Source organism: Monodon monoceros, unplaced genomic scaffold (assembly GCF_005190385.1).
Source record: "Monodon monoceros isolate NGI ecotype Baffin Bay Population unplaced genomic scaffold, NGI_Narwhal_1 Super_Scaffold_3, whole genome shotgun sequence".
Taxonomy (NCBI): Eukaryota; Metazoa; Chordata; class Mammalia; order Artiodactyla; family Monodontidae; genus Monodon; species Monodon monoceros.
Genome location: NW_021703780.1, coordinates 66,950,892 through 66,976,182, shown reverse-complemented (window position 1 = coordinate 66,976,182; position 25,291 = coordinate 66,950,892). Strand labels below are relative to the sequence as shown.

The window sequence follows — 25,291 nt, the reverse complement described above, 5'->3', positions numbered from 1 at the left end:
GGAACTGAGATCTTTCTCTTCTCTAATCACTACACTCTAATCACTACATAGTTCAGAATTCATTTTCTAAGAACACAGGTGTTCTCTTTTAGAACCATGGTACAATTATTAATGCTCGGGAAGTTTAACATTAACATGTTTTTGTCAGTCCGCAGTCCATATTCAGATTTCATCAATTGCCTGAGTACTGTCTTCATAGCTGTTTTCTCCCGGTCCAGGGTCATACTTTGGATTCAGTTGTCACATCTCTTTACTCTGTAACAGTTCTTCAGCCTTTCATTGTCGTCTTAGCTTTGATGCTTTTGAAGAGTATAGGCCAGTGACTTTGTAGAATGTCCTAGATTGGGTTTGTCTGATGTTTTCTCATGATTACATCCAGGCTGTGTGTTTTTGGTGGGGATGCTGCATAAGTGATGCTGTGACCTCTTCAGTGTGTCAGACCCTCGGGCACCTGATGTTGGTTTATCCCAGTATTGGTGAAATTCTCTGACATCTTGGGTAAGGTGGTTCCTCTGAGTGTCTCCAATGTGAAGGTAACATTTCCCCCTAGTACTTAATAAGTAAATTGTGGGGAGGTATTTTGAGACTATTTAAATGTAGGATCTATTTTCAGTCTTCCTTGTAAAGCCTCTTCTGGGTTGGAGGGCAGAACCACAGGCTCTGAAGGTGCTTTGGCCAGTTTTGGGTCTGGTGACAATACTAGCACTCACATTTGTAGAGTGTTCATTATGTGCCAAGCCCTGTACATGCCTTACCATTTACTTCTCACATTAGCCACGTGAGGTGGGTACTCGTATTACCCATTTTATACCTGGAGAAACGGAGGCACAGAGAGGTTAAGTGAATTGTCTAAGGTTGTGGCAGCCAATAAGTGGGATACTGGAATTCAAACCCGGTGGGTCTCACTCCAGTGCTGGGGCTTTTCACTGCTGTGTGTGCAGTGTTCACATGCAGTTCATGGCACAGGGACGCTGCTTCTCTAACCTCTGGGCTTCCATGTCCTCTGTGTGTGGAGTTCTTCAACACCATTTGGTTCTCATTGTCCCTCATCGGCTTGGTTTTTCGCTGAGAGCATCAATGCAGTTATTTTTCTAGGCATGATAGGTGGACTAGGAAAAGCCAAAGGCTTTTCATTTTGAGATTGGAATCCAGTAGGGCATGTCGCTGAAGCTGGAGGAATCTTTCCTATGTGGGTAAATTTAACACTTGAGCCCATGCAAATGTAGATGAAGAGGCTTTTGCCAGAGAAGGGGCCACTGGTATAGAACTCACCCTTCTTCTATAAGCAGTCAGAAAAGAGGCCAAAATATTATGAAACAACCGTTTGCAGAAATTGGACAACAGGCAGCTCAGGATCCCTGAAGGAAAAGAAAATAATGAACTGAGCCCTCTGGTCTTCCCCTCAGCTTTCTGCTGGAGGTAGTTTCCAGATCTCAGAGTAGTGAGGCACAACCCAGAGTCCAGCAGCCTTGCTGAGTTGAGAAGACAAAGTTGAGGAAGCCAGAACAATTGGAAATTTCAGGGACAATATGGAGAAAAAAGGGCTACATAGAGGAAAAGCTCAAGACATTTGTTCAGAGGTCTCAACTCCTTTTCTGGATATTAATCTGTGTGTGCATAGGTGAAACTCACAAGACAGAGCAAGGGGGAAGCTGTTGTTACCGAAAGCTCTGCCTCTCTGTGCACCAGTGCCAAACTGAATCTTGGAGACAGAGTTTTAGGTGAAGTAGAAGAGAATAGCTTTATTACTTTGCCCGGCACAGGGGGACACAGCAGGCTCCTGCCTCAAAAAACTGTGTGTCCCAACCCCAGATGATTTGATGAGGGTTTTACAACCGTGGTTCAAGGATGGGGTCTCTGACAAGATCTGGGTGTGTATAGGGTCTGCACTCCTTTAGTCTCATCTCAGGTGGTCTCCTAATCTTGATGACCTTCTCTGGTCCCTTTAATCTTGCCTCAAGTGGTTTCTTGACTGCTCCTCCGTTGATTAGCAACTGTTCGAATCTGCCCTTTGGAACTCAGAAAAGGTCATGGAGGCTGGATTCTTGCCTACAAGAAATGGGGGACAAAAAAGACCTCCGTGCCTGGGGGCCCCACAGGGCCCTGCTCAGTTTCACTATGAGCTGGACTATTTAGGACGGGAAGAGGTTTTTCTTTACAGTTAACGTGAGAGACGTTGTTGAACACTGGGGGCATTCACTAGACACCTCAAAAGAACCATGCCTTATCTAGCCCTAGAAAAAAAGAGTACATGGCTTAAAAACAAGCCTTGATACCATACACAAAAATTGAGTAAAGGGCTTCCCTGGTGGCGCAGTGGTTGAGAATCTGCCTGCTAATGCAGGGGACACAGGTTCAAGCCCTGGTCTGGGAAGATCCCACGTGCCGCGGAGCAACTAGGCCCATGAGCCACAACTACTGAGCCTACGCGTCTGGAGCCTGTGCTCCGCAACGAGAGGCCGTGATAGTGAGAGGCCCGCGCACCGCGACGAAGAGTGGCCCCCACTTGCCACAACTAGAGAAAGCCCTCACACAGAAACGAAGACCCAACACAGCCAAAAATAAATAAATTTTTTAAAAAACTGAGTGAAAATACGTCACAGCTCCAGATGTAAACGTGAAAACTGTAACACTTATAGAAGAAAACGTAAGAGAAAATCTTTGTGACCCTGGGAAAGGCAAAGGTTTCTTAGGATACAAAAAGCTTGAACCATTAAAAAAAAATAATAAATTGGGTTTCATCTAAATTAAGTATCTCTGGCCTTCAAAACATACTGTAATGAAAATGAAAAGGTAAGCCACAGACTGGGGAAAAATATTTGCAATATGAATATCTGACAAAGCATTTGCATTCAAAATATGTAAACAATTCTTACAATTCAGTAAAAAGACAATGCAATTTTAAAATAGGCAAAGCATAGACATTAAGATATGCAAATGGCCAGTAAGCACATGAAAAGATGTTCAATATCATTAATCATCAGGGAAATACAAATTAAACAATGATGAGATACCACAGTACACCGACAAGAATGGCTAAAATTAAAAAGATTGACGATACCAAGAGTTGAAGAGACTGAGCTTTGGAACTCTTATAGTACTGCTAGCAGAAATATAAAATGGTACAACTACTTTGGAAAACTGTTGGAAAGTTTCTTATAAAGAAAATTACACCTACCATACCACCTAGCAATTTTACCCCTAGATATTTATTTACCTCAGAGAAAAGAAAACATTATGTCCATGAAAGCACTTTCATAGCAACTTTATTCATAATTGCCCCAAATTGGAAACAATCCAAATGTCCATCAGCACATGAGCAGATAAACAAATTGTGGTATATTCCTACAATGGAATCCATGTCAGCAGCTAAAAGGAATGAGCCACTGATAAAACAACATGGTTGAGTATGCTGAGCAAAAGTACGCAGATAAAAAGAGTATATACAGACTTCCCTGGTGGCGCAGTGGTTAAGAATCTCCTTGCCGGTGCAGGGCATATGGGTTCAAGCCCTGGTCCAGGAAGATCCCACATGCTGCAGAGCAACTAAGCCCATGCACCACAACTACTGAGCCTGCTCTCTAGAGCCCACAAGCCACAACTACTGAAGCCCACGCTCCTAGAGCCCGTGTTCCACAGCAAGAGAAGCCACTGCAATAAGAAGCCCGCGCACCACAGCTAAGAGTAGCCCCCACTCGCCACAACTAGAGAAAAGCCTGCATGCAGCAATGAAGACCCAATGCAGCCAAAAATAAATTAATTAATTAAATCTAAAAAATAATAATGAGCACAGTGGAAGATAGAACAGTGAACCAAGTGGAATGTCTGGAACTGAAAATATAATTTCTGGAAATTTTACTGGATGGACTTAACAGAAAATTAGACTCTGAGGAATAATAGATTAGTGAATTGAAAATACAACCACAGAAGCTTTACAAGTTGAAGCACAGAGAGAAAAAAGACCAAAAAAAATGAACAGAGCACTTCCCTGGTGGCGTGGTGGTTGCGAGTCCGCCTGCCAGTGCAGGGGACATGGGTTCGTGCCCTGGTCCGGGAGGATCCCACATGCCACAGAGTGTCTGTGCCTGTGAGCCATGGCTGCTGAGCCTGCGAATCCGGAGCCTGTGCTCTGCAACGGTAGAGGCTGCGGCGGTAAGAGGCCCGCGTACCGCAAAAAAAAAAAAAAATTAACAGAGCCTCATGGGACAATATCAAAGGTCCAACATGTAATTGGATTTCTAGAAGAGGTGGGAGAAAAAGGGCAGAAAAAATATTTTAAGAGTAATGGCTGAGGGACTTCCCTGGTGACGCAGTGGTTAAGAATCCGCCTGCCAATGCAAGGGACACAGATTCGAGTCCTGGTCTGGGAAGATCCCACATGCTGTGGAGCAACTTAAGCCTGTGCACCACAACTACTGAGCCTGCACTCTAGAGCCCGCGAGCCACAACTACTGAGCCCAGGTGCCACAACTACTGAAGCCTGCACACCTAGAGCCCGAGCTCCACAGCAAGAGCAGCCACTGCAATGAGAAGCCCGTGTACCTCAACGAAGAATAGCCCCCGCTCACTGCAACTAGAGAAAAGCCCGTGCGCAGCAACCAAGACCCAACACAGACAAAAATAATAAATAAATAAAATTTAATTTAATTTAAAAAAAAAGAGTAATGGCCGAATATTTTCCAAAGCTGATGAAAACTAAACTCACATAGGAATTCCGTGGCAGTGCATTGGTTAAGACTGGGTGCTTTCACTGCTCTGGGCCCAGTTTCGATCCCTGGTCAGGGAACTAAGATCCCACAAGCCACGAGGCACTGCCAAAAAAAAAACCAAAATGTAAACTCAGATCCAGGAAGCTTAACAAACCCCAAGTAGGATAGACACAAAGTAAATCACACTAAGCCACATCATAATCAAATTGTTGAAAAACAATAATAAAAAGAAAATTGTAAAAAGCAATGAGAGGAAAAAAGACATTATGTAGAGGGAAATAAACATAAGAACTAATACAGACTTTTCATACAATTATTCAAGCCAGAAGACAATGGAACATCTTTTTTGTAAATTAATTTATTTATTTTTGGCTGCGTTGGGTCTTCGTTGCTGCGCTCAGACTTTCTCTAGCTGCGGCAAGCGGGGGCTACTCTTTGTTGCGGTGCATGGGCTTCTCATTGCGGTGGCTTGTCTTTGTTGTGGAGCACGGGCTCCGGCTTCAGTAGTTGTGGCTCGTGGGCTCTAGAGCTCAGGCTCAGAAGTTGTGGCACACAGGCTTAGTTGCTCTGCGACGTGCAGGATCTTCCCAGACCAGGGCTCGAACCTGTGTCCCCTTCATTGGCAGGCAGATTCTTAACCACTGCGCCACCAGGGAAGTCCTGGAACAACATATTTAAATGCTGAAAGTAAAAACCTGTAAACCTAGGATTCTATATCCGGTGAGAAGTATCTTTCATAAATGAAGGCAGGAAAAAGAAAAAAAAAGGATGATCCTTTTTTACCCAAAGCAAGTGCCTCCAGTCCTTATATACTGCCATATCAACTCAGCTCCTGGAAGCTTTTACAAGTTTTGTCATCTTTAGTTATAATCTCAAGAGTTAAGTCTGATGGTAGCAAATTACAAAATTGGGGAGAAATTGAGTTGTTTTCCTAACTTTAAGAATAACTTTCACCACATTAACAAATAGCAGTGCAGCAGTGTGGCTTTGAGCTCTTAGAGGGCATGCTGGGAAATCGTGATCCCAGTGCCTCCTCTTTATTGTCAGCTCCTCCACCCTTCCCTGCTCTGCCGAGGCGTGCTATAAATACCAGGCCCTAAGTCCTTCTTGATACCCCTCCAGGGCATCATTTGGGTCCATGCTGCCCTTGTCAGTAAACTTCATGGCACTGATAGGATGTCCCCTTGTCTGGGTGAGTGAGAACCTGAATTGAGCTTACAATACCTTTTTGGTTGTTGCAGCAGAATAGGGGAAGGGAAAGCTCTTGTAGGGATGGACAGAAACACTGGTGACAGCATCTAGTTCCTTGTTCTTTTTTCTTGCCTTGGAGGGCTGTTAGCCACCTAGGTCAGCAGAGAGCATGAGCGTGTCAGCTAAGATTGAGCTGAAAAGTAAAGCAACAGCTTCAAGTTTCCCCTTGAAAGGTTCACCCATTCCACGTTCAAAAATAAATAAATATTTTTTTTAATTAAAAAAAAGCAATGTACACATCTTAATTAAAACATACTTTAGGGCTTCCCTGGTGGCGCGGTGGTTGGGAGTCCGCCTGCCGATGCAGGGGGCGTGGGTTCGTGCCCCGGTCCGGGAGGATCCCACATGCCGCGGAGCGGCTGGGCCCGTGAGCCATGGCCGCTGGGCCTGCGCGTCCGGAGCCTGTGCTCCGCAACGGGAGAGGCCACAGCAGTAAGAGGCCCACGTACCACAAAAAAAAAAAAAAAAAAAAAAATTATTGCTGAAAAATGCTAGTCATCATCTGAGCCTTTAGCAAGGAGTAGTCCTTGTGCTGGTGGAGGGTCTTGCCTTGATGTTGATGCTGCTGACTGGTCGGGGTAGTGATTGCTGAAGGCTGGGGTGGCCGTGGCAGTTTCCTAAAACAAGACAGCAGTGACGTTTGCTGCATTGACTGACTCTTCCTTTCACTTGAACACTTAGAGGCCACTGCAGGGTTATTAATTGGCCCAACTTCAATATTGTTGTGTTTCAGGGAACAGGGAGGCCTGAAGAGAGGGAGAGTGATAGGGGAACGACTGGTGGAGCAGTCAGAACATATGGTATTTATGGCTTAAGTTCGATCTTATATGCACGCTGCTTGTGGCAACCCAAAACAGTTACAATAGTAAAATCAAAGGTCACTGATCACAGGTCACCATAACAAATATAGTAATTTTAAAGTCTAAAATATTGAGAGAATTACCAAAATGTGACACCGAAACACAAAGTGAGTAAATGTTGCTGGAAAAATGGCGCCGATAGATTTGTTCGACGCAGGGTTGCCACAAACCTTCAATTTGTAAAGAACATAGTTATCTGCGAAGCACGGTAGAAAGAGGTCCGCCTGTATTCTTATTATTTACCTCGTCTTTAGCAAGCCAGCCTGTTGGCTCACTGCTTGTATTATAACCGGTAGGAAATCAGAGTTTCTACATTCCACACTGGATTGTTGATACAAGATAAATTTCAGACTAATTTGCTGTATAATGAGCTTTGAGTTGTGTGTGGGAGTCAAATAGCGGCTAATCTTTGAAGTGGAGCCTGCTCATTCTGTGCAGGTGATTTTTTACACATTTTTAGTCTTCTCAAGTTGCTTTTTTGTAAGGAGGCAATTGATCTTCCTTCTCCTCCCTCTTTCAAAGGGGGGCTCATATCTCAATGCTAAGGGAGAGGAAGTGCTCAAGTTCTAGCTTGTATACAGTATAGAGCTTTGTTCTACAGAGTTGTATAGAATTTTTGTTCAGTGCCCTGAGCACTCAGTAAGTCTTTCCAGAGCCACCTGCTCTTCCCTTGCCCCTAGAATGTTCTTAGGCACAGTCAGCACTATCCTGATTCTTGTGTCAGATTGTTTGGTCATTTCCTGAGTAAATGAGTGAGCTCTGTCCTTGCCCACCCACATCAGGGGTTCAGCCTCTGGCTCTGCTTGCACAGTGTCAGGTGTGGTAAGATGCTTATTAGCTAAGTCTCCCGCGGGTAGCTTGGTTGAGGAGCAAGCCCAAAGGAAGCATATTCCCAGCACTGTTGCTGGGTTGGAGAGTCTGAGGACAGGTAGGCAGGCCTGACCTGGGCCCTATGCCTCCTTTTTTCCTGAGGTCTCGTGAATTGTGCCAGGACTTTCTGATCAGGAGCTGGCATTGGCAGGCCTGTTTCAAGTGAGAAATAGCAGGACCAAGGCATGCTGGTTCTCTGGGGTTCATTTATGTTCATTCTAGACTTCTAGGAAGGCTGGAACAAAGGCGGACACTATTGTGAAACAATCCCGGATCACCCAGCAAGTGCTTCTCCAAAACCCAGCACACTCAGGTGGCTTCTCCTCACCGCCTGTAGGTGTGGTTCGTAGCCCTCAAGGAAAGAGATGGAGGCTGACTTCCTTTCCACCGGCTCTTCAGCCAAGCTGTCAGCCTAGCCTAGCGGCATCCCTGAGGCCACTCATGCACATCCTGCATGATAGGACAAGGGATGCAGAAAAACTTGATGGTGCCTCTCATGACCACCATGCCATGTGGTGGGAGTTTTTCCAGCACTCTCATGGAAGGTAAATTGGAGGGATCCCAGTAGACAGACGAACAGAGAGAGCACTGGGAGTATAGGAATCCTAATTTGACCCAGACCCGCCTTTCCTAGGACAGCCTGGGGCCCAGTCCTGGGGGTTGTGGTTTATTATGTTGTCTCTCCCCCTGTACTGACGTACACACTTCTCATTTGTCACTCCTTCCTCTCACCCAGGCCACTTGTTCTTCCTAAGTGGAGAAGAGGTGAAAATAGCTGTGAGAGGAACCCAAGGTGCCTGAAGCATCTGACAGACTACTCTAGATGGGATTCCCACTGCCAGCCAAGGAGGACTTACAGATATTTTAGTTCATAGGGGACTGATGATTTCTTCACTTAAGGTCCCAAGGCTCCCTGGAGTCAGGATATTATTGTAAAGTTAAGGTTTCCTCAGCTGCTCTCTGCTGCCCTGACACCTGATTCCCAGGCTTTGGGACTGAGGAAATGAACTCTGTTGCTTGTCTTCTGCTCAGATTCTGGTTGGTTACACAACGTATATTGTTGAAAAAGAGAAGACTTTGGGTGCCAGCTGCCCTGAGTTGAGAAGCTAGGGAAAAGGTCTTAAATGTAGTTTTGTAACTGTGGTATCAAGAGAAGAGCTGCTCTTCTATTAATTCCTCTGCTAAGGGTGCTTATCAGCTCATTTCAGTTAGAAGGTGAAGCCCCAGTACATTCCCAGAGGAAGAGTCTTCTGCTGGGTAAATGTGTGGTATTCTCACAAAGCGGTGCCCCTCACTTGCATGGGCGGTGGGAGCCTCTCTGGTCTGTGAGCAGACCTTCCTAACTGTGGCACTTGGTCCTGACAGCCCAGGAGCACAGAGCCTGGAGCAGCAGCCAGTGGGAGGGGGCATAGGGCTGTGGGGATGGTGGAGGGATATTGCAGACGCTGGGAGACCTGGGGCTTTCCTCCTCCCCGCTCCAGCTGCTTGGGCTGCCCAAGAGCCTGGGCTGTGCTGTGGGAGGCCGAGTGGTGGCAGGAGCAACCAACCTTGGGCAGCGCTTGTCAGAGACCTGTTGTAGCCTCAGCCGGTGTGGCCTCTGCCTGTACCAACGAACTTCAACAGCAAACAGTTTCAGTTTCCACCTGCATTAAGACTTGAATTGACTTTTTAACTGCAAGCCTTGAAATTTTGGATGATGCATGTATTGTGGATATATATGCTATAGCTACCGTCAGTACAGAACAAAGTTTTTGAACTATTTTTCTATCTATACTTAAATTTTCTGAGTGAATTCTCTTTGGGAGGCTGTTCTTGACTTTTGTTAATGCTGTCTGGATTGCACATAGAGGTTTGCATTTCAGAAACTTTGCAGTTTATACCGAGGGGCCAAGCCCAGGCGGTCCTGATGCTGAGACTTGTTTTGTGGGGAGTGAGGGTCAGCAGTGGCCTGGGTTCTGGTCCTGACTACCACTTGCCACCTGTGAGACTTCAGCAAGTTCCTTAACTGCACTGAGATTCAGTTTCTTCATCTAGAACTTGGGATGATACTATCCTCCCAGGGTGGATGTGAGGAGTGATTGAGTTGGCATAGCTCGAGACTTCAGTGTTCTGATGATGACGACGATACCGTACATGATGAGGCTTTCTCAGAAACCCTCCTAGAAACTCAGGTGAATTAGCCATGCATGTTGGGTTTAGGTAGGAGACAAGGTTGTTTTTCTTCGAAGGTGAGGCAGGGTTTGGTTAGAGACCCTGTTGGGTGTGAACCTGTCCTCGGCCAGTTGCCCTCACACAGCTTCCAAAGTGTTCACAAGGGCTACTGGATGAGGGAGATGAGGGGCCGGGGGACCCCTTCACCACTGCCAGGGAGTGGCATTGAGAGTATATGACCTGCAGAAGGTCAGAGGGCAAGTGGAGTCATCTTTATGAATGAAACAGTACACTGGGGTTTTCCTCCTAGTAAGATTCTTGGAGCTGAGTGAGCCAGGTAGTGAGTGGCAGCGTTGTGTCCAGCCCTCAGCTTCTGTTTAACTCTTGGTGGGTGAATGTACAGCTGGACCTCCACCCTCTCCTTCCAGGCTCAAGGTGTGAACGCGACGTCCCTATACCCATTGTATATGTTCTGTTCTCTGCTGAGTCTGGACCACCCTAAGCAGCTGGAATCATTTCAGAGCCTTGGGTTACAAGGATGAAAACCCACCCTGTAGTCTGCAGCTCATCACTGAGCAATGGGGCGAGTGGGTGTTTCCTCTGCCTGTCGGAAGCAGCAGTGAGACAAGCTTCTGCACTGCCTGAGCCGACGATCATCTTCCATGGTGGCACTGGGCCCAGGCTGCAGGTGTTAGCTCTGAGAAACAGACTCTGGGGCCACTTGTTTTTCTGTTTGATTAGCCTTGAGGTTGCAGTGAAGGGCTGTGTAAAGAAATTTTGTAGTCAGAGGCCTCTTACCCAGCACAATCAGGATTGATTATTGGTTGGTTAATTTTGAAAAGGCAGGGAATCTGGGGAATCCTGTAAAATATAAACATATACGATAAACATTTTATTTGAACCTGTGCCTGTGAGCCTCACGTGTGAGGGGAGCCCCTGACCTGACTGACAGGAGCATGGTGGCACATCTTGTCCATCAGGGATGACAAATGGCGCAGTAATGATCCTTGCCCCTGCTTGACGTGGACTAAATGGGCTGAAGTGACATATTTCCTATCTCTAGTGAGTCCTGCCTGCTGGAAGCTTTTCTGGCAGAAAGAAATTTTATGAAGGAGTTAGGTTTGAGGAAGGCTATAAATTAACCTAATGTGCAAAATTGTATTATTGTCATTTTTAAATTATTGTTTTTGGCAACAGAAGCTTTTTTCTCAGTTAATTGTTTTTAGCCCTTTTTTTTTTCCTACCACAAAGTAATACATGCTCTTTGTAAACAACTAAAGAAAACATTATGGAAATACATAGCATAAAAAGCAGAAGTTCCTTATAATTCCATGCTCTAGAGAGCTACCCATGGTTAACAGTTTATTGTGTGTGCCTTCAAATTTCTGCATGTATATATCATTTTAAAATAAAAATAGGCTAAAATGACACATTACTGTTTTGGTGACTTGCTTTTTTCCATGAGCGAGCCAGGTAGTGAGTGCTTTTTTTTTTTCGGTGACATGGCATTTTTCCATGTCAGTGCAGATAGATTTACCTCACTTTTTAGAAAACTTTACTGAGGTGTAATTTATATAGCATAAAATTCAGCCACTGCAAGTGTACCATTTCTACCTCACTTTTTAACAGTTGAATTCCACTGCGTGATAACTTACATTTAACCCCTCCCTTATTGATAGACACTTAGGTGGTTTTTAAGTCTTCCACTCTTACACACAAAGCTGCAATACACTCTTACACAGACTTTTGGGTATTTGTGTGAGTGTAACAATAAAAGAAAATGCTAGAAGTGGATTTTCTGGGCCGCAGTGTGTAAATATTTAAAATCAAAACAGACATTACCAGAATATCTGCTGCAACTTTTTAAGTGATCTGTGGATTGATGGGGAGAAAACCATGCATGTCTCCGTCCACTAGGAGACCAAATGAAGTTCATAAATGTATTTGGCCAAGGAATCCAGTTAGCAGTGTGGTGGTGACGCAGCAAGAGCAGATGCAGCAAATCTCTGTGAGTTCCCTAGGCCTAGAGGGTCCCCAGTTGCCCAGGGACACTGGTTCTCAGGGCAGAGTCCTTCTAGGACGGCCCATTCCTGAATCCTTGCGGCTTCCGTCAGTGTTCAAGGAGAATTTACACTACCCATCAAGCCTTCATTAGGAATATTTATAGGTCTGTAGCTCCTCCTGCTTCTGAAAGTCACACTGCATCCTGGAGGCCTCTTCATCCACCTCCAGCAGCATCTCTAACATCTCTGCCTACAGCATCCCTGGTCCCAGGAGGCTCCATTCACTGTGACCATCCTGACGTCAATTTAATGATCCTGGGGACCAGGATCACAGATCCACTTCCACACATTTCCCTAGTGGTTGTACCATTTACTTTTCTACCTGCAGTTAAAGAGTGCCTGTTTCCTAATATCTTCACCAAATGTTTTAATCTTTGCTAATCTGGGCAAGAATAATTATTAATTTGCATTTTAAAAATTGACCTTATTGAGGTTGCGTATCTTCTTGTGTGCTTATCAGCCATCATTTCTTTCCATCCAAGAGTTCCCCATGGAACACTCCCACCCTTGCTGAGGTCATCAGCTGTAGCAAATGGCACCGCCACCCTGCTCCCAGGGAAGCTGTGCTTCTAAGGAGGCCCCGTGTTTAGAAGGCTAAGCATATTTATTTGCCAGACAGTTTAGCTTTTTCTCTCGCTTCTCTCTCAGCCTTTGGCCCACCCATGCATGGAAGGATTAAAGCTGGCTGACTTAGAACCTCGGCTTCATCTGTCCAGAAAGAGTCCTTACAGAAAATATTCATGAGCACTTAAACTGATTACAGAGTGTCCGGTTCTTGCATCTAAGGCCAGATATGGGGAGGGAGGCCTTGACAGGACGGTTCACCCTGCCTTGTGGTTAGTTAGGAGGAGGAAAGGTCTGGGGTAGTGTCCTCTGGCAGTCTTGCTGGCAGATTACTTTGGCGCCAAAGAGAAAGCTAAGTAATTTTAGTCCTGTTGCAGGACTAATGGTTTGCAAACCAAACTTCTGGGAGAACTCACTGTGCAAATTCATGGAACTTATTGAATTAAAAATAGATACCTGGACGGTACTCAATAACTATGTCTTAAGTGACAGACTGAAGGAATTCCTTTGTTCAACAAATATTGTGTAGCACCCTCTTAAGAGCCAGGCACCCTCTAGCTGCTAGGAATGTGGGGTAAGCAGAGCAGAAGTTCCTGGTCTTACAGAGCTTCCTTTCTAATGGGGAGAAAAAAGACAGTGCTCAGGAAAACACAAAAGAATTTCTGAGGTGAGAGGCATTAGTGCTGTGAAGAAAACGAGATAGGGAAGTGAGATTGAGGGATGGGGGCAAGGCAGGACGCGCACACCTGGAGCTGAGGTGGTTGGGAGAGGCTTCCAAGGAGGTGTCCCGGAAACTGGAACAAGAGTGAGAAGAGGGGCCCGCCACTGGGCAAACTGGGAGAAGAGTGTCCCAGACAGAAAGTGCAGCTGCGGCAGGATGGAGCCAGGTGAGTGTGGTGCATAGAGAGAAGGCCAGAGGGGATGAGGGGATGAAGTCAGAGAAGCAGAGAGAACCCAAAGTGACGCGATACCTTGGCCCTGAGAAGGAGCCTGCGTTTTATTCTAACTGCTGTAGACAGGCATGGGAGGGCTTTGTGTTTGTTTTTAAAATGTTTATGGAGGTGTCATTTACATAAAGTGCACAGCTCTGAAGTATAAAGTTTGCCTTTTGACAGATTTGTGGCCATGGGAGTTTTAAGTGGAGTGGAGGGACACCCTCAGCTGAACTCTGACCCCAGTCCCCCCCCGCAACCCCCACTGCAGGCACCTGCTCAGCCAGCTTGTGGGACAGCAGCACCAACCTGCTCTTCCCCCTGGATCGGAGTGTGATGACAGGGTCTCATTCCATGGTTTCTTGAATCGGTGACGTGTCGGTTCAAATTTTTTACTCACTCTGATTGTAGAAGAAATTCTGCAGCGGCCCCGAGTTGATTTCATGGTGCATCTCCCATCTTCAGCTAAGAGCAGCGTGAGGTGTCTTGACAAGAATCAGCGCTTTTCCCCAGTGACCTTCTGAGCCTTCCTAGTTGGTCTTGAGCCCTCTGTCCTGTCAGTCCCTCGGTGTTGCCTGAGCATGTCCCGTGTTCGCTGCCTGCTGTGGTGAGGCGGGAGGCCCAGCCGTGCCAGCCTGAGCTGTGCCCTGCCGCTCTGCCCAGGGTGTCCCTGTCACCACTCTTCAGTGCTCACCTTTCAGAGCACCAGCATCTGGAGAGTTCTTCCAGTGGCCAACCCTTGGGGCTGATGGAGGCTGACGGACCAGGGAACAGAGAGCACAGCCTGCTATAGCTTCGTTCTGGTCCCACATGGGAAGTGCAGGCCAGAAGGAGATTTGGAACCAGAAGTACAGTGATATAACAACTAATGATCTTGGTTGTATTCAGATGGTGACATTTTAGATAATTTCACTTTCTCTGGTTTCCAAACTTACCACAATGATTTATAATCTATAAGAAAAAAGATTTTAGGGAGGCTCTGGATCCACAAATTATAATCAGATGAGTGCTTTCTTGCTGTCTGCAGCTGGGCTTTGCACCTGAGGATGCACTGTTCCTCTAACAGTAGCACCTCTACTCCTTGCTGTGATGTGCACAGTACTTGCTAAGTATAAAGCACAGTTTTAAATACTCTATGAATATATTGTTTTGCTAATGCTGCGGTGAGACGGGTGCTGTAATTTCTTCCACTTTATAGAGAAGCAGATAGAGGCCCAGAAAGGTTAACAACGTTCCCTGGCCCCACGTAAGTTGCTGACGTGAGGTTTTGAGCCCAGAGCTTCGCACACTGAGTGCTAAGGTGTCACCTCCTCTGGCCTGTGGCGAAGCCCAGTGTGCTCTGCTCCATTTGTTCGGTCAGTGCCTGCTTCCTTCTAAAAGGTGCTGAGCTGGGTGCGGAGGGTGTAAACACAAATAAGTTGAGGAGGTGTGTGCCTCCTTAACTAATTGTCTGGCGGGAGAGACAGATCCTTAGTTTTGCACGTGAAGTGTTAATCCAGGGGTGTGCATAGGAGACCTTGAGGAGCCAGAGGGAGGCAGGAGGCTTAGCCCCGTTGCAAAGGAGGCATGTCTTAGAGTTGTCTGAACTTAATCTAACAGTTTTCCAGGAGAAGAAATGTGGAGGCCCTCCCAAGCCAAAGGGACAATGTGAGTGACAACTAAGTTGGGAGATGCCAGGCTACGGGTACCTTGTTTGCCAACTTGAAAAGTCAAACTTGTGTTCCCTGAGGGATGGGAGGTGGGGTAGTCTCTGGAAGCTTCTAAGCAAGGCGTGGCATCTCAGCTCACTCCAGCTGCTGTGTGGAGGTGTTTAAGGGAAGAGAACCAGAGTCGTGAGGACATGTTGCGGGGAGGAGGTGGGCCCTGACCTCAGGGAGCCTCCTGGGCTCTCTCTGCCCTTGCGGTCCAGCCCTACAAGAACCAGCGTTGTCTTGGATTAGGCTTCCTCAGGTTGGCTGGTGGGGGTGGGGTGGGGGGAGGATGTGGGTGCTGGAATCAGGTAGATGTAGATGCACATGTTGGTTGTACCACTTTTGGCCTTGTGCAGATCCTCTGACCTTATGTGTAAAACAAGGATGATACCTTTCACGGTTGCTGTGAAGATGAGAAGTAATGATGTAAAATCCTGGATTGAATGCCTGACGAAGGGTGGTGGTGAGGCAGTCACACCACTCACCTGCTACAGCTGCTTTTGTCCCAACATTGACCCTATGACGTAGACAGCTGAGGACACTTAGACCCGGAAGAGTTAAGTGACTGGCTTAAAATAATAAAACTTTTGATAAAGCAGGGACTAGATTTCAAACTACCCCCAGCTGGACTGCCTTTAGTCCCTTGTCATAAGAATCACGTGGCTCTTCACTTCTTGAAAAGCAGCCCAGTCTGGGTGTACAGTTGTCCTAGGCTAGAACTTGGTCACACAGCCGCACCCAGCTGCAGGGGAGGCTGAGGACACAGTCTGCAAGCTACCAAAGGGGCTTCCTCAGTGAGAAAGAGAGGGGTCGGTGGGTTTGGGGGGCAACCAGCAGGCTACCTCAGTGTCTTCCTGGAGCTTTCTCCCTGCTCTGAAGACACTGAGTACCTCTGGGGTTTTCACACCACTAGGGAGCATTAAGGAGGCTTGGATATTGGTATGATCATTTATAATTTAGGGAAAGTGCAGAAACATTTCTGGGTTCTTCTTAGATTGCTGCTTCCATCGGGGAGGGTGGATTTACTCACCCCCAGGAGTTTCTGTCCTTTGGGATTGGGGTCCTGGGAACACAGAGCCAGCAAGCTGTGGTTTGAGGTCACTGGCCCAGCCAGTACCAGTTACAGAAAGAGGCCTGTCTCAGGTGGCTCGGATTTCACCCCAGCTCCACTACTAAGTACCTGGAGCTCCTGGACAAATCAGCTCTTCCCTCCCACTTTCCTCACCCTTTACACCGAGGAGGTTGGCCCCTCAAGGACCCTTCTGGCTCTGACTCAGATTCCAAACTGCCTAGTTTATGAACTGATCCCCAGCTGGCACGGGTGGGGGCTGCTTGCCATTTGCCCTGGTAAACAGTCTGTTACCCTCGACAGGAAGCCTCTGTTGGGTGAGCCACTGAACCGTGGTACAGCTTGAGAAATGAGGCCATCAGAGTGTCGTCCTGGTCAGCAGCCTGTCACTGGGCAGAAGGCTCTAAAACTCTGGGGTTTTTTCTGGCTGCAGGTCATTGGAAGGAGAGGGTTTGACCCCAGGGATGAACAAGAAAGCATGAGCTCATAGTCTCTGGAGCTCCCCCACCCCAGGGGGTGGAAACCTGCTCACATCCCGAGGCCCGAGATCTCACACAGGGACTGGTGAAGAGCCTGTGACTCATTTCCGTAGCCTGTGACGTGCACCATCCAGGGTGTCTTCTGTTGTATCACTTTGTGAAATGCCAGATGCTAAAGTGTCTGCTGTGTGGTCTGTGATCACCTTCTAGCTTCAAGATTACACTTTAGTAGTAAGAATGTGAATGTCCCACATGTTTTATATTGTAATTGAATTGCCTTGGTGGATTTTCACGGCAAAGAGAAGCTCTGCCAAGAAGCCTACCGGGTTCACAAGCCTCTTCCTGTACTGTATCCGCAGCAGGGGTGATTTTACACCCTCATCATGCTGGTTTGGGAAGTGCTGTCAGATAAAGAGGGGCTCAAGGGACTGCTACCTCCTGGTAATCACATCTTCTGAAGCCCAGTTTACCCCATTGTCATTCATTTGAGCCCTACTTTCTCTTCACCAGACAGTCAGGAGCCTCTTACTGCCCCTTACATGCGTCTAACTCTAATTCTCTCAGGGTGCGCCCGGCACGGACATGGCTCTCTTAAATTGTGTGGTTTAATTTCTAAACAGTTGTGCTTTTTATGACTCGGTTTCTAAGTAGGACTGCAGCTGCTTTGAGGAAATTATTTCCCTTCCAATTCCTGTGATTTGACTTGCAATGCCACCTCTTAGGTCTTCTTCCTTGTGATATAAAAGGAAACACCCCTGTATGAAATCCCATCTCTCTTCCTCCACTCAGCAAGTCCCTGGGGCATCAACTGGCGAGGCTCCGAGGAGGACAGGGAAGTGGATTGCCAGGTACCTGCCCTCTAGGTGCTGACTCAGAGAGGTGTGTGCAAAACCAAGTGACGAGGTTGCCGGTGTGAAACAGGTAGAATCTGATCACCCATACTGCCTTCCTGTTGTGTGGCACCAAAAACACAAAATTTCTGGAAGAGTGAGCACTATGCCCTGGTACCCTCAGGGGAGGGTGTGAGCTGAGGCCCAGAGCAGGTGGGTAGAGAGGAGGGCAGGTGGGAGTCTTGCCAACCTCACTTGAGCTGCTTCCTGGGCACCCACGTGCCTTGATGAGTGCACTCTACAGCCATGCTGAGGCTGCCTTTCAGTGATCACACTGTCAAAGCAAAAAGTTTCATTAAGGGCTTCCCTGGTGGCGCAGTGGTTGAGAGTCCACCTGCCGATGCAGGGGACACAGGTTCGTGCCCCAGTCCGGGAAGATCCCACATGCTGCGGAGCGACTAGGCCCGTGTGCCACAACTACTGAGCCTGCACTCTACAGCCCGCGTGCCACAACTACTGAGCCTACGTGCCGCAACTACTGAAGCCCAGGTGCCTAGAGCCCGTGCTCTGCAACAAGAGAAGCCATCACAATGAGAAGCCTGTGCACCGCAACGAAGAGTAGCCCCCGCTCATCACAACTGCAGAAAGCTCTTGCACAGCAACCAAGACCCAACACAGCCAAAAATAGATAAATTAAATTAAATTAATTTAAAAAGAAAAGGAAAAGTAAAGGGAATTCCCTGGTGGTCTAGTGGTTAGGGCTCTGTGCTTTCACTGCCGAGGGCCCGGGGTTCAATCCCTGGTCAGGGAGATCCCGTAAGCAATCCGGGTGCAGCCAAGAAAACAAAAACAAAAAGAAAACGTAAAAGTAAAAAAAATTGCCTAATTAGTTTTTTAGGGATGCCATAACAAATAATCACAAACTTCTTAGCTTAACAAAACAAATTTATTCTCTTACAGTCCTGGAAGCCCGAAGTCCAGAATCAAGGTGTCAGCGGGGCCATACCCCCTCCACTGGCTCTAGGGGGGAGAATCCTTGCCTCTTCTACTTCTGGTGGCTTCAGAGGTTCCTAGGCTCCTGTCTTCACAAGGCCTTCTTCTTCTCCACTCTTCTCTCTCATAAGGGTACTTGTAATTCGATTTAGGGACCCCCCACACCCCCCGTTAATTGAGGATTATCTCTTCTCAAGACCTTTAACTCAATTACATCTGCAAAGACCCTTTTTCCAAGTAAGGTCACATTCACAGGTATTGAGGATGAAGATTTGGACATACCTTTTTGAGGACCACCCTTCAGTTGCCAGCCACATTTGGAGTGGGGGGAACTCAGCTATATGTCGCTTACAGTAGACCCACGTTAAATATAAAGTTGAAAGAAAGGAGATTGAAAAAGATGTACCCTACAAGTTCTAACCAAAAGAATGTACTATCTGGATTTTATACACTTTACCTCTTCCAAAAGATGTATTTTAATTCAAAAATGAGTAAGATTGGAAAAGAAGGGAGCTGTGTTTCAGGCAAGTTAAATGATGTGCAGTGTAATTACACTGAAAGTTCCTTGAGGGCAGGGACTGTGTTTGTGTTATGCGTTTTAGTATCCCCAGCACAGAGTACCTGCTGGCTGTGGGTGGGATGGGGAGGGGAATGGGTGGGCAGGTGGGTGGGTAAGGCGACTGGGAAGCCTGGGAAGAGGCAGTCTCATTAGCATGGGAAAGCAGTCATGAGGACCTGGACTAGTTCAGTGGTAGAAACAGGGAAAGGGACACATCTAGATGACTCCTCAATTGCAGAGTTGGTGGGAGAGATTGACAGAGTCAGGGGAGGAGACTATGGAGGCCCCAGAGGGGAGGAGACTTCCATTCTATGCAGAAACGGGGAAGCCAGGCAGGACTGGCAGGGTGGGCAGGAGACACGACTCTGCGGGACCAGGCTGCACTTGGAGGGTCACTGGTGGCCAGGGCTGGGGGAGGAGGCTGATGAACCCTTGGCATAGAAACCCTGAGAGGGGGGGCTTCTCCCCAAGGGTCAAGCAGAGGAAGGAGAGCCTGTGGAGGGAGGAGAGAGCCATTGGGAGGTAGAAGGGAGCCACAGAGGAACACTCAGAACATTGGGGGGATTCCTAGAACCCTGAGCTGCCTGCAGGCACAAGAGGGAGGCTGGTGTGGAGAGGTCAGGTTGCGGCTGGCAGACCCTAGGTCACATGCTTCTCAGAGACCAGGACCAGAATGGGGTGGCTGGGCCCCAGGACTGGGAAGAGTGGACACAGAGGGGAGGAGAGGGAAGACGGTCCAGGACAGGGCCTGCAGGGTGTGGTTTGCTTTCCTGAGCACGTGTTCTGTGTCAGCTGCTTCCACCTGTTTTCTCTTGTTTAATTTTGAGGTCAACCTGCTAGATCATAGAGGCCCCCCTCCTTTTTTTCTTTTTACATAAAATCACATAGTAGCAGAGGACTCACAGCGCGTCTCTCTGGCTATTGGCCACTACTGCTTTTCTGGCGATGGGGCCCCACACCTGTCTCTGGGACTTGTGTGCATGAAGGCAGACAGCTTGCTGGGAGCCCCCCGAGGGCTGCGCACCCCAACAGCCCCCTTGTCTGTCCCCCACTCTCAACACCCCCACACACCCCCTTCTTTGTCTCACGAGGGCCTCTCTTAGGCGCTGCTCCGTCAACCTTGGGTTCCAGCTCCAGTGTCGCGGAGTGTCAGGGGCCTGACCTACCCTTGAGGTGTGCCTGCTTCCCCTCCACTAGCCCTCCGGCCTCAGGGGACGTTGGTGGATACGTTAGAAAGGATGGATTGCCCTTTGCTTTGCCCTCTTGCACCGTCTGAGTTCTCTCCATCCTGTGGAAGCACCAGGAATTGAGAAAAGATCGGTTGTCCGAGGGCTGAACCTGAATCACTCTCTGGAGCTTCTGAGGGAGCAGCTGCCACAGCCCCGTGGGGAACAGGCCTGTTTGGGAACAGTTACCTGGCTCGTCGTCCATCAGGGACCCAGAGGCAGCTCCTCATCTCTTACCTGCAGAGAAGTCTTGTGTCCCCTCAGTTTCCCACCTTTCACCACCACCAAACCAGAACCAGAGGTGCAGTGGAACAGTGTAAGTTCCCAGCTCTGGAGTCGTCCTGGACTGTTCTCTTCCTCTCACACACCCCCCACATCCACCCTGTCGGCAAGTCCTGTCGGCTTAGTGTTGAAGATACAGCCAGGATCCCACCTCCTGTCGTCCTCTCCTGCTGCTAGCTGGCTAAGCCACCGCTGCCTCGCCGTGGGTTCTCATACTGATCTCCCTGAAGGCTGCTCAGCACAGCAGCAGGGGTGAGCCTATTCGACTGTAGGTCACAGCGTCCTGCCCTGCAGCTGCCCCCTCGTCACTGCAGGCAAAGGGGAGCCTTTGCTCCCTGGGCCACAGGCCTGGGAGGCCTGACTTCATGTCCCGTACTCCCGCCTATCCCTGGCCTCTGCCTGACGGCTATTCCGCAGACACGGGTGATTCTCACTGACTGATGCTCACCTTCCGGGCCTCCTCATCTGTCCCTGCAAACCCACTTCACAGGCCCCTTCACTCCTTTCCTGCTTTCCTATCCCTTGTTGCTGCATGGCATGCTCTGTGTTTACTCCTCTCTCCCCCCTTGAAAGTAAGGAAGGTGGGGGGTTTTGTCTATTTCGTCGCCTGCTGAACTGGCCCCATAGCACAGCAGGCCCCTCAATAACACATGGCTGGGTGAACGGGATCTTCTGTTCTTTTCCAAATTAGATCTAGAGTAGCTCTCTTAATGCTTCTTCTTCCTTTAATTAAAAAAAAAAAAAAAGATTTTAGACTCATATATTCTAGGGAAAGGGGGTAGGACATGGAGAGGGAGAAGGCAGGAGACACACGTCTGCTCTTCAGAAGAATCTGAATCCACTCTGAGTCCTGTGTAGGGCGCTCCCGCACACGGACAGCCTGCACACACCCTTCCTCTCCCTTTCTTGAACCAGAGCCCAGCTGTGAGTCACATCACTTCTCCCATGTCCCACTTTGCTGCATTAATACAAGCCTCTGACACAGGCTTGTCTTTTTTTTTTTTGAAATAAAAAGAATATGAACATGGAAGAATGTTTAAACCATTCAGAATGATATAAAAAGTCTATGGGTCCCCTGACCCATAATTCCTTTCATCAAAGGAAGCCTTTGTTAACAGTCACTTACATATCCTAGGGAAAAAACCCCTGCGTAATACCAGCAGAAATATATATTCTTTAAAAATGGGTCTGAACAGAATCATGGTAGGCATATTATTCTGCAGTTTGTTAATATAATTTGGAAGTCTTTCCATATTAGTCCATGCAGATCTACCTTGTTTCTAGTAACTGCATGGTGTTGCCTCGTACCGTGATGTATATACCCGACCCCACATTGATGGCTTCTTCCTGGGTTTTTGTTGTGACAGTGAAGACCTATATACATCTTGGCATGTGCTGCAGTAAGACCTGTGCAACACGTACCTGGCAGTGCACTGCAGGTTAAGGGCTGTGGGTATTAACAGTTTTGATCGGTATTGCCAGATGAATGCTTGGACTGGTTCATTCTTCTAGAGTGTGTTTTCTTCCCAGCTTTTTATTTCAAAAAATGTTAGACCTAAAAAAAAGGTCTAAATAAATTTAATGAATACACAAATGTCCTTCATCTAGGTTTATCAGTTACTGTGTTGCCACATGTATTGGTGTGCTACGGCTGCCATAACAAAGTATAGAATGGGTGTATTAAACAACGGAAATTTATTTCCTCACAGTTCTGGAGTCTGCAAGTCCCAGGTCAAGGTGTCAGCAGGTTTGGTTTCTCCTGAGGCCTCTCTCCTTGGCTTGCAGGTGTCTGTCTTCTCACTGTGTCCTCACATGGTCACCCCTCAGTCTGTGTGTGTGTCCTAATCTCCTTTTCTTATAAGGACACCAGCCATGGTGGATTAGGGCCCACCCATGGACCTTGTTTTACTTTTATTACCTCTTTTAAGACCCTGTCTGCAAGTAATCACATTCTGCGGTCCTGGGGGTAGGACCTCTTCATGTGAATTAGGGGGGTGGGAGGAGGAATACAATTTGTCGCATAACACCATATTTGCTTCTCTTTACTTATTGTATATTATATTGATATAATTATAAATATTATGTAATTACTTTGTATTTATTTATAATTATAGTGTAATTATTTATAATTACATTGTAAGTTATACCATTTATAATATATTTATTATATATAATTATCATAAATAATGTATAATTTTCCCCCTAAACCACTTGAAAGTAAATTGTACCCATTCTGGTACTTTAGCATGTATCTCCTAAGAATGAGGACATTCTTCTTGGGTTATGTTTTGATGTCCTTTATTTTATGCTGATGGGGACAGACTCCCCTGAGGAGAAGAACACATGAGCAGGAGGCGCTCTGGCCCTGCCTGTGGGCTTTCCCTCCAGATGGCTTGTCCTGGCCAGCTCCCTTCCGCATCTCCTTCCTGAGCCCCCAGCCCCTCAGCCCAGAGGATGCTTGCAGAACCTCTGGGCCTCCCTCAGCTCCTCCCTCAAGACTCTTCGGCCTTGTTGATGTTTTGGATCTGTCATGTGTCAACAGGATGAGACCCCTCCTCACAATTACACCTGCTTTTTGGTCTCTCTATCAAAATGTCTCTAAACACCAGACATTTCATTTCTGTGCATAGACAGTCCTTGCTTTGCAACCCAGGGGCTGCCTGTATTTATTTAGAGAAGTAGGTCTTACTGATTGGCCACCCGTTTCTCTCTCCCTGCCTTCCTCTTCCTGCATCCTCATTGCAGCTTGGGGCTCTGCCAGAAGTCTGTTCTTGCCTGCTACCATCGTGTCTGTTTCTTCCTCGGTACTTCTGTGTGGGAGAACATCACACGTGTGGCACTTGCATTGTTTGTTTTAGTAGATAGAGTCGTTGTGGAAATAAGTCTGCCTAGGGCTTCAGTGGAGGACAAGACACTTAGAACATTTTTGTTTCCTTCAGTGTAAACGGTTATGTCTCAGACCCACCTGAGGTGAAGCTGTCAGCCTGGGGAGCCCTTTGCCATTCGACGTGGTCAGGCTGTTGCTGAATGAGCGTCCCGCCTCCACTGTCCTGTGCTGGGAGTGCCACTGCCTGGTGCTGGGACACAATCAGCATCCTTGCTCAGTCCTCTCCACCCCCAGAAACCCACCATCTACACAATTCAGAGCTGCTTTTCCGCCATTTCCACCGTGTCTTTGCCTCTGCTTAGGTCTCTTCCCTGGCTTTTCCTTCCCAGCAGGATTCATTCCAGACTCCTTGGCCTGGCACTCAGGACGCTGCTCAACCTGTCTCCCTTGTTACCTGCTATATTAAAGCCAAATCAAATTATGCCACACACACTCTGTCACGTCATGTCCCTGTGCCTGTCAGCTCATGGTGTGTGCTCTGTCCAGAACGGCTGTTCTCTCCCCTCCCTGGTCCGTTTGCTAGCCTCGTCCCCGGTCCCCAGGACTGGGCTTGGCCACCTTCCTGACTGGTGCCTTTCCTCCAGGCAGGCAGGCGGGCTCCTGCCTTCACTCTGCCTCAGACTTACCTGTTCTCGAGCGCTCGCCACCCTTGCGGGTACGTGTCTGCCCTCCCCTACAGCTGCCTCTGCCTTTGTCTCCACAGCGCCTGGCTTGGAGCAGGCAGTCTGTGAACGTTTGGGTGGGTGGGCGGATGGATGGATTTGTCGTTGGATCCTGAACTTAGAAGTAGCTACATTCCCCTTTGCGGTTTCCTGTCCCTGTCTGAGAGACCCTTGTCACAAAGAAGAAAATACAATTTTCCACATGCTGTGAGGAGCCATTCTTCCTAAGTAGCCAGTTCGGAAGAGTCCACTGGTCGGTAGCAACAGGGCCTCTGAGACCTTCATGGCTTCTTGCACATCATCCCATGTTAAAGAGCAAGTACCCTGACTCAGTGGTTTTAAACACTGAGTGTGCCGAGAACCCCCAGCTTGTTAAATGCACTTCGCTTCCTTATCACTGTAGAAAGGTACTGAATATCTATCTTTTCTTTCAGTCAAACGCTTCAGAGAACCAAAGCATGAAAGACGTCCTTGGAGGATATGGTGCGTATTTAAATATTAACTCATTCCTAGAATGCTTTTGACTATTTGGGGTTTTTTTGGGGGGGGGCATGGAATGTGAGCAATTATACATAACATAAAGTGTTGAAATCCGTTAGTCCAGTTAATCATCAGGAGCTGTGTACAATATGAAAGCACTTCTGTTTCTCCAGATAACTGTTGAGCCCACTATAGGGCTAGTGACAGCCAGATGGTGGCGATTCTGTCATGACTCTGCTGTCTAGTTTGAGGAGGTGGAAGATGATACAGATGTATCAGTCCGTGCTGCAGGCTTTGTTAGTTATGTCTGCCTGTTGTTGGACTATGTTAAATCTCTGGACTCTCTATGCATAAGCAAAAAAATCATCTAAATTTGGAGATAAGTCTAATGTGCCATGTAGATGCCCCTCTCCCCAAAACTAGTCTTTCTTAGTCCCAGGATGACCTTGTGGCAACAGTTTTTCCTTCATAGAAATGGTGGTTAAAGCTTCAGACATAGCTTCCAAAGACAAAACTCCAAAAAAATAAATCACTTAGAAGGAGACAGCCAGCTCCTCGGGACAGCATAATGCCCTCAAGAATCCATCTTTCTTGCACCTGTCCTAACAATAGCTACTTTCCCTCCAGCAGAAACTTCCGATAAATCTCTGTGATAAAGACCCCTTAATAAAATTATAAGCATATTCTTGATTGATCTTCAGTGCATTATTTCTCAATGTTGATAATTCGTTTT

The 25,291-nt window shown here is 47.5% G+C and overlaps 1 protein-coding gene across 2 annotated transcripts in view; it reads left to right on the top strand.

Annotated features, from left to right (window-relative positions):
• LOC114907474 (store-operated calcium entry regulator STIMATE) overlaps positions 1–25,291 on the top strand; it is a 54,735-nt gene that overhangs the window by 11,482 nt on the left and 17,962 nt on the right. For both annotated transcript variants that reach the window (XM_029243181.1, XM_029243180.1), the window contains exon 2: positions 24,513–24,561. In XM_029243181.1, the coding sequence (XP_029099014.1) occupies positions 24,513–24,561 (49 nt within the window). The remainder of the gene's footprint in view (positions 1–24,512; positions 24,562–25,291) is intronic.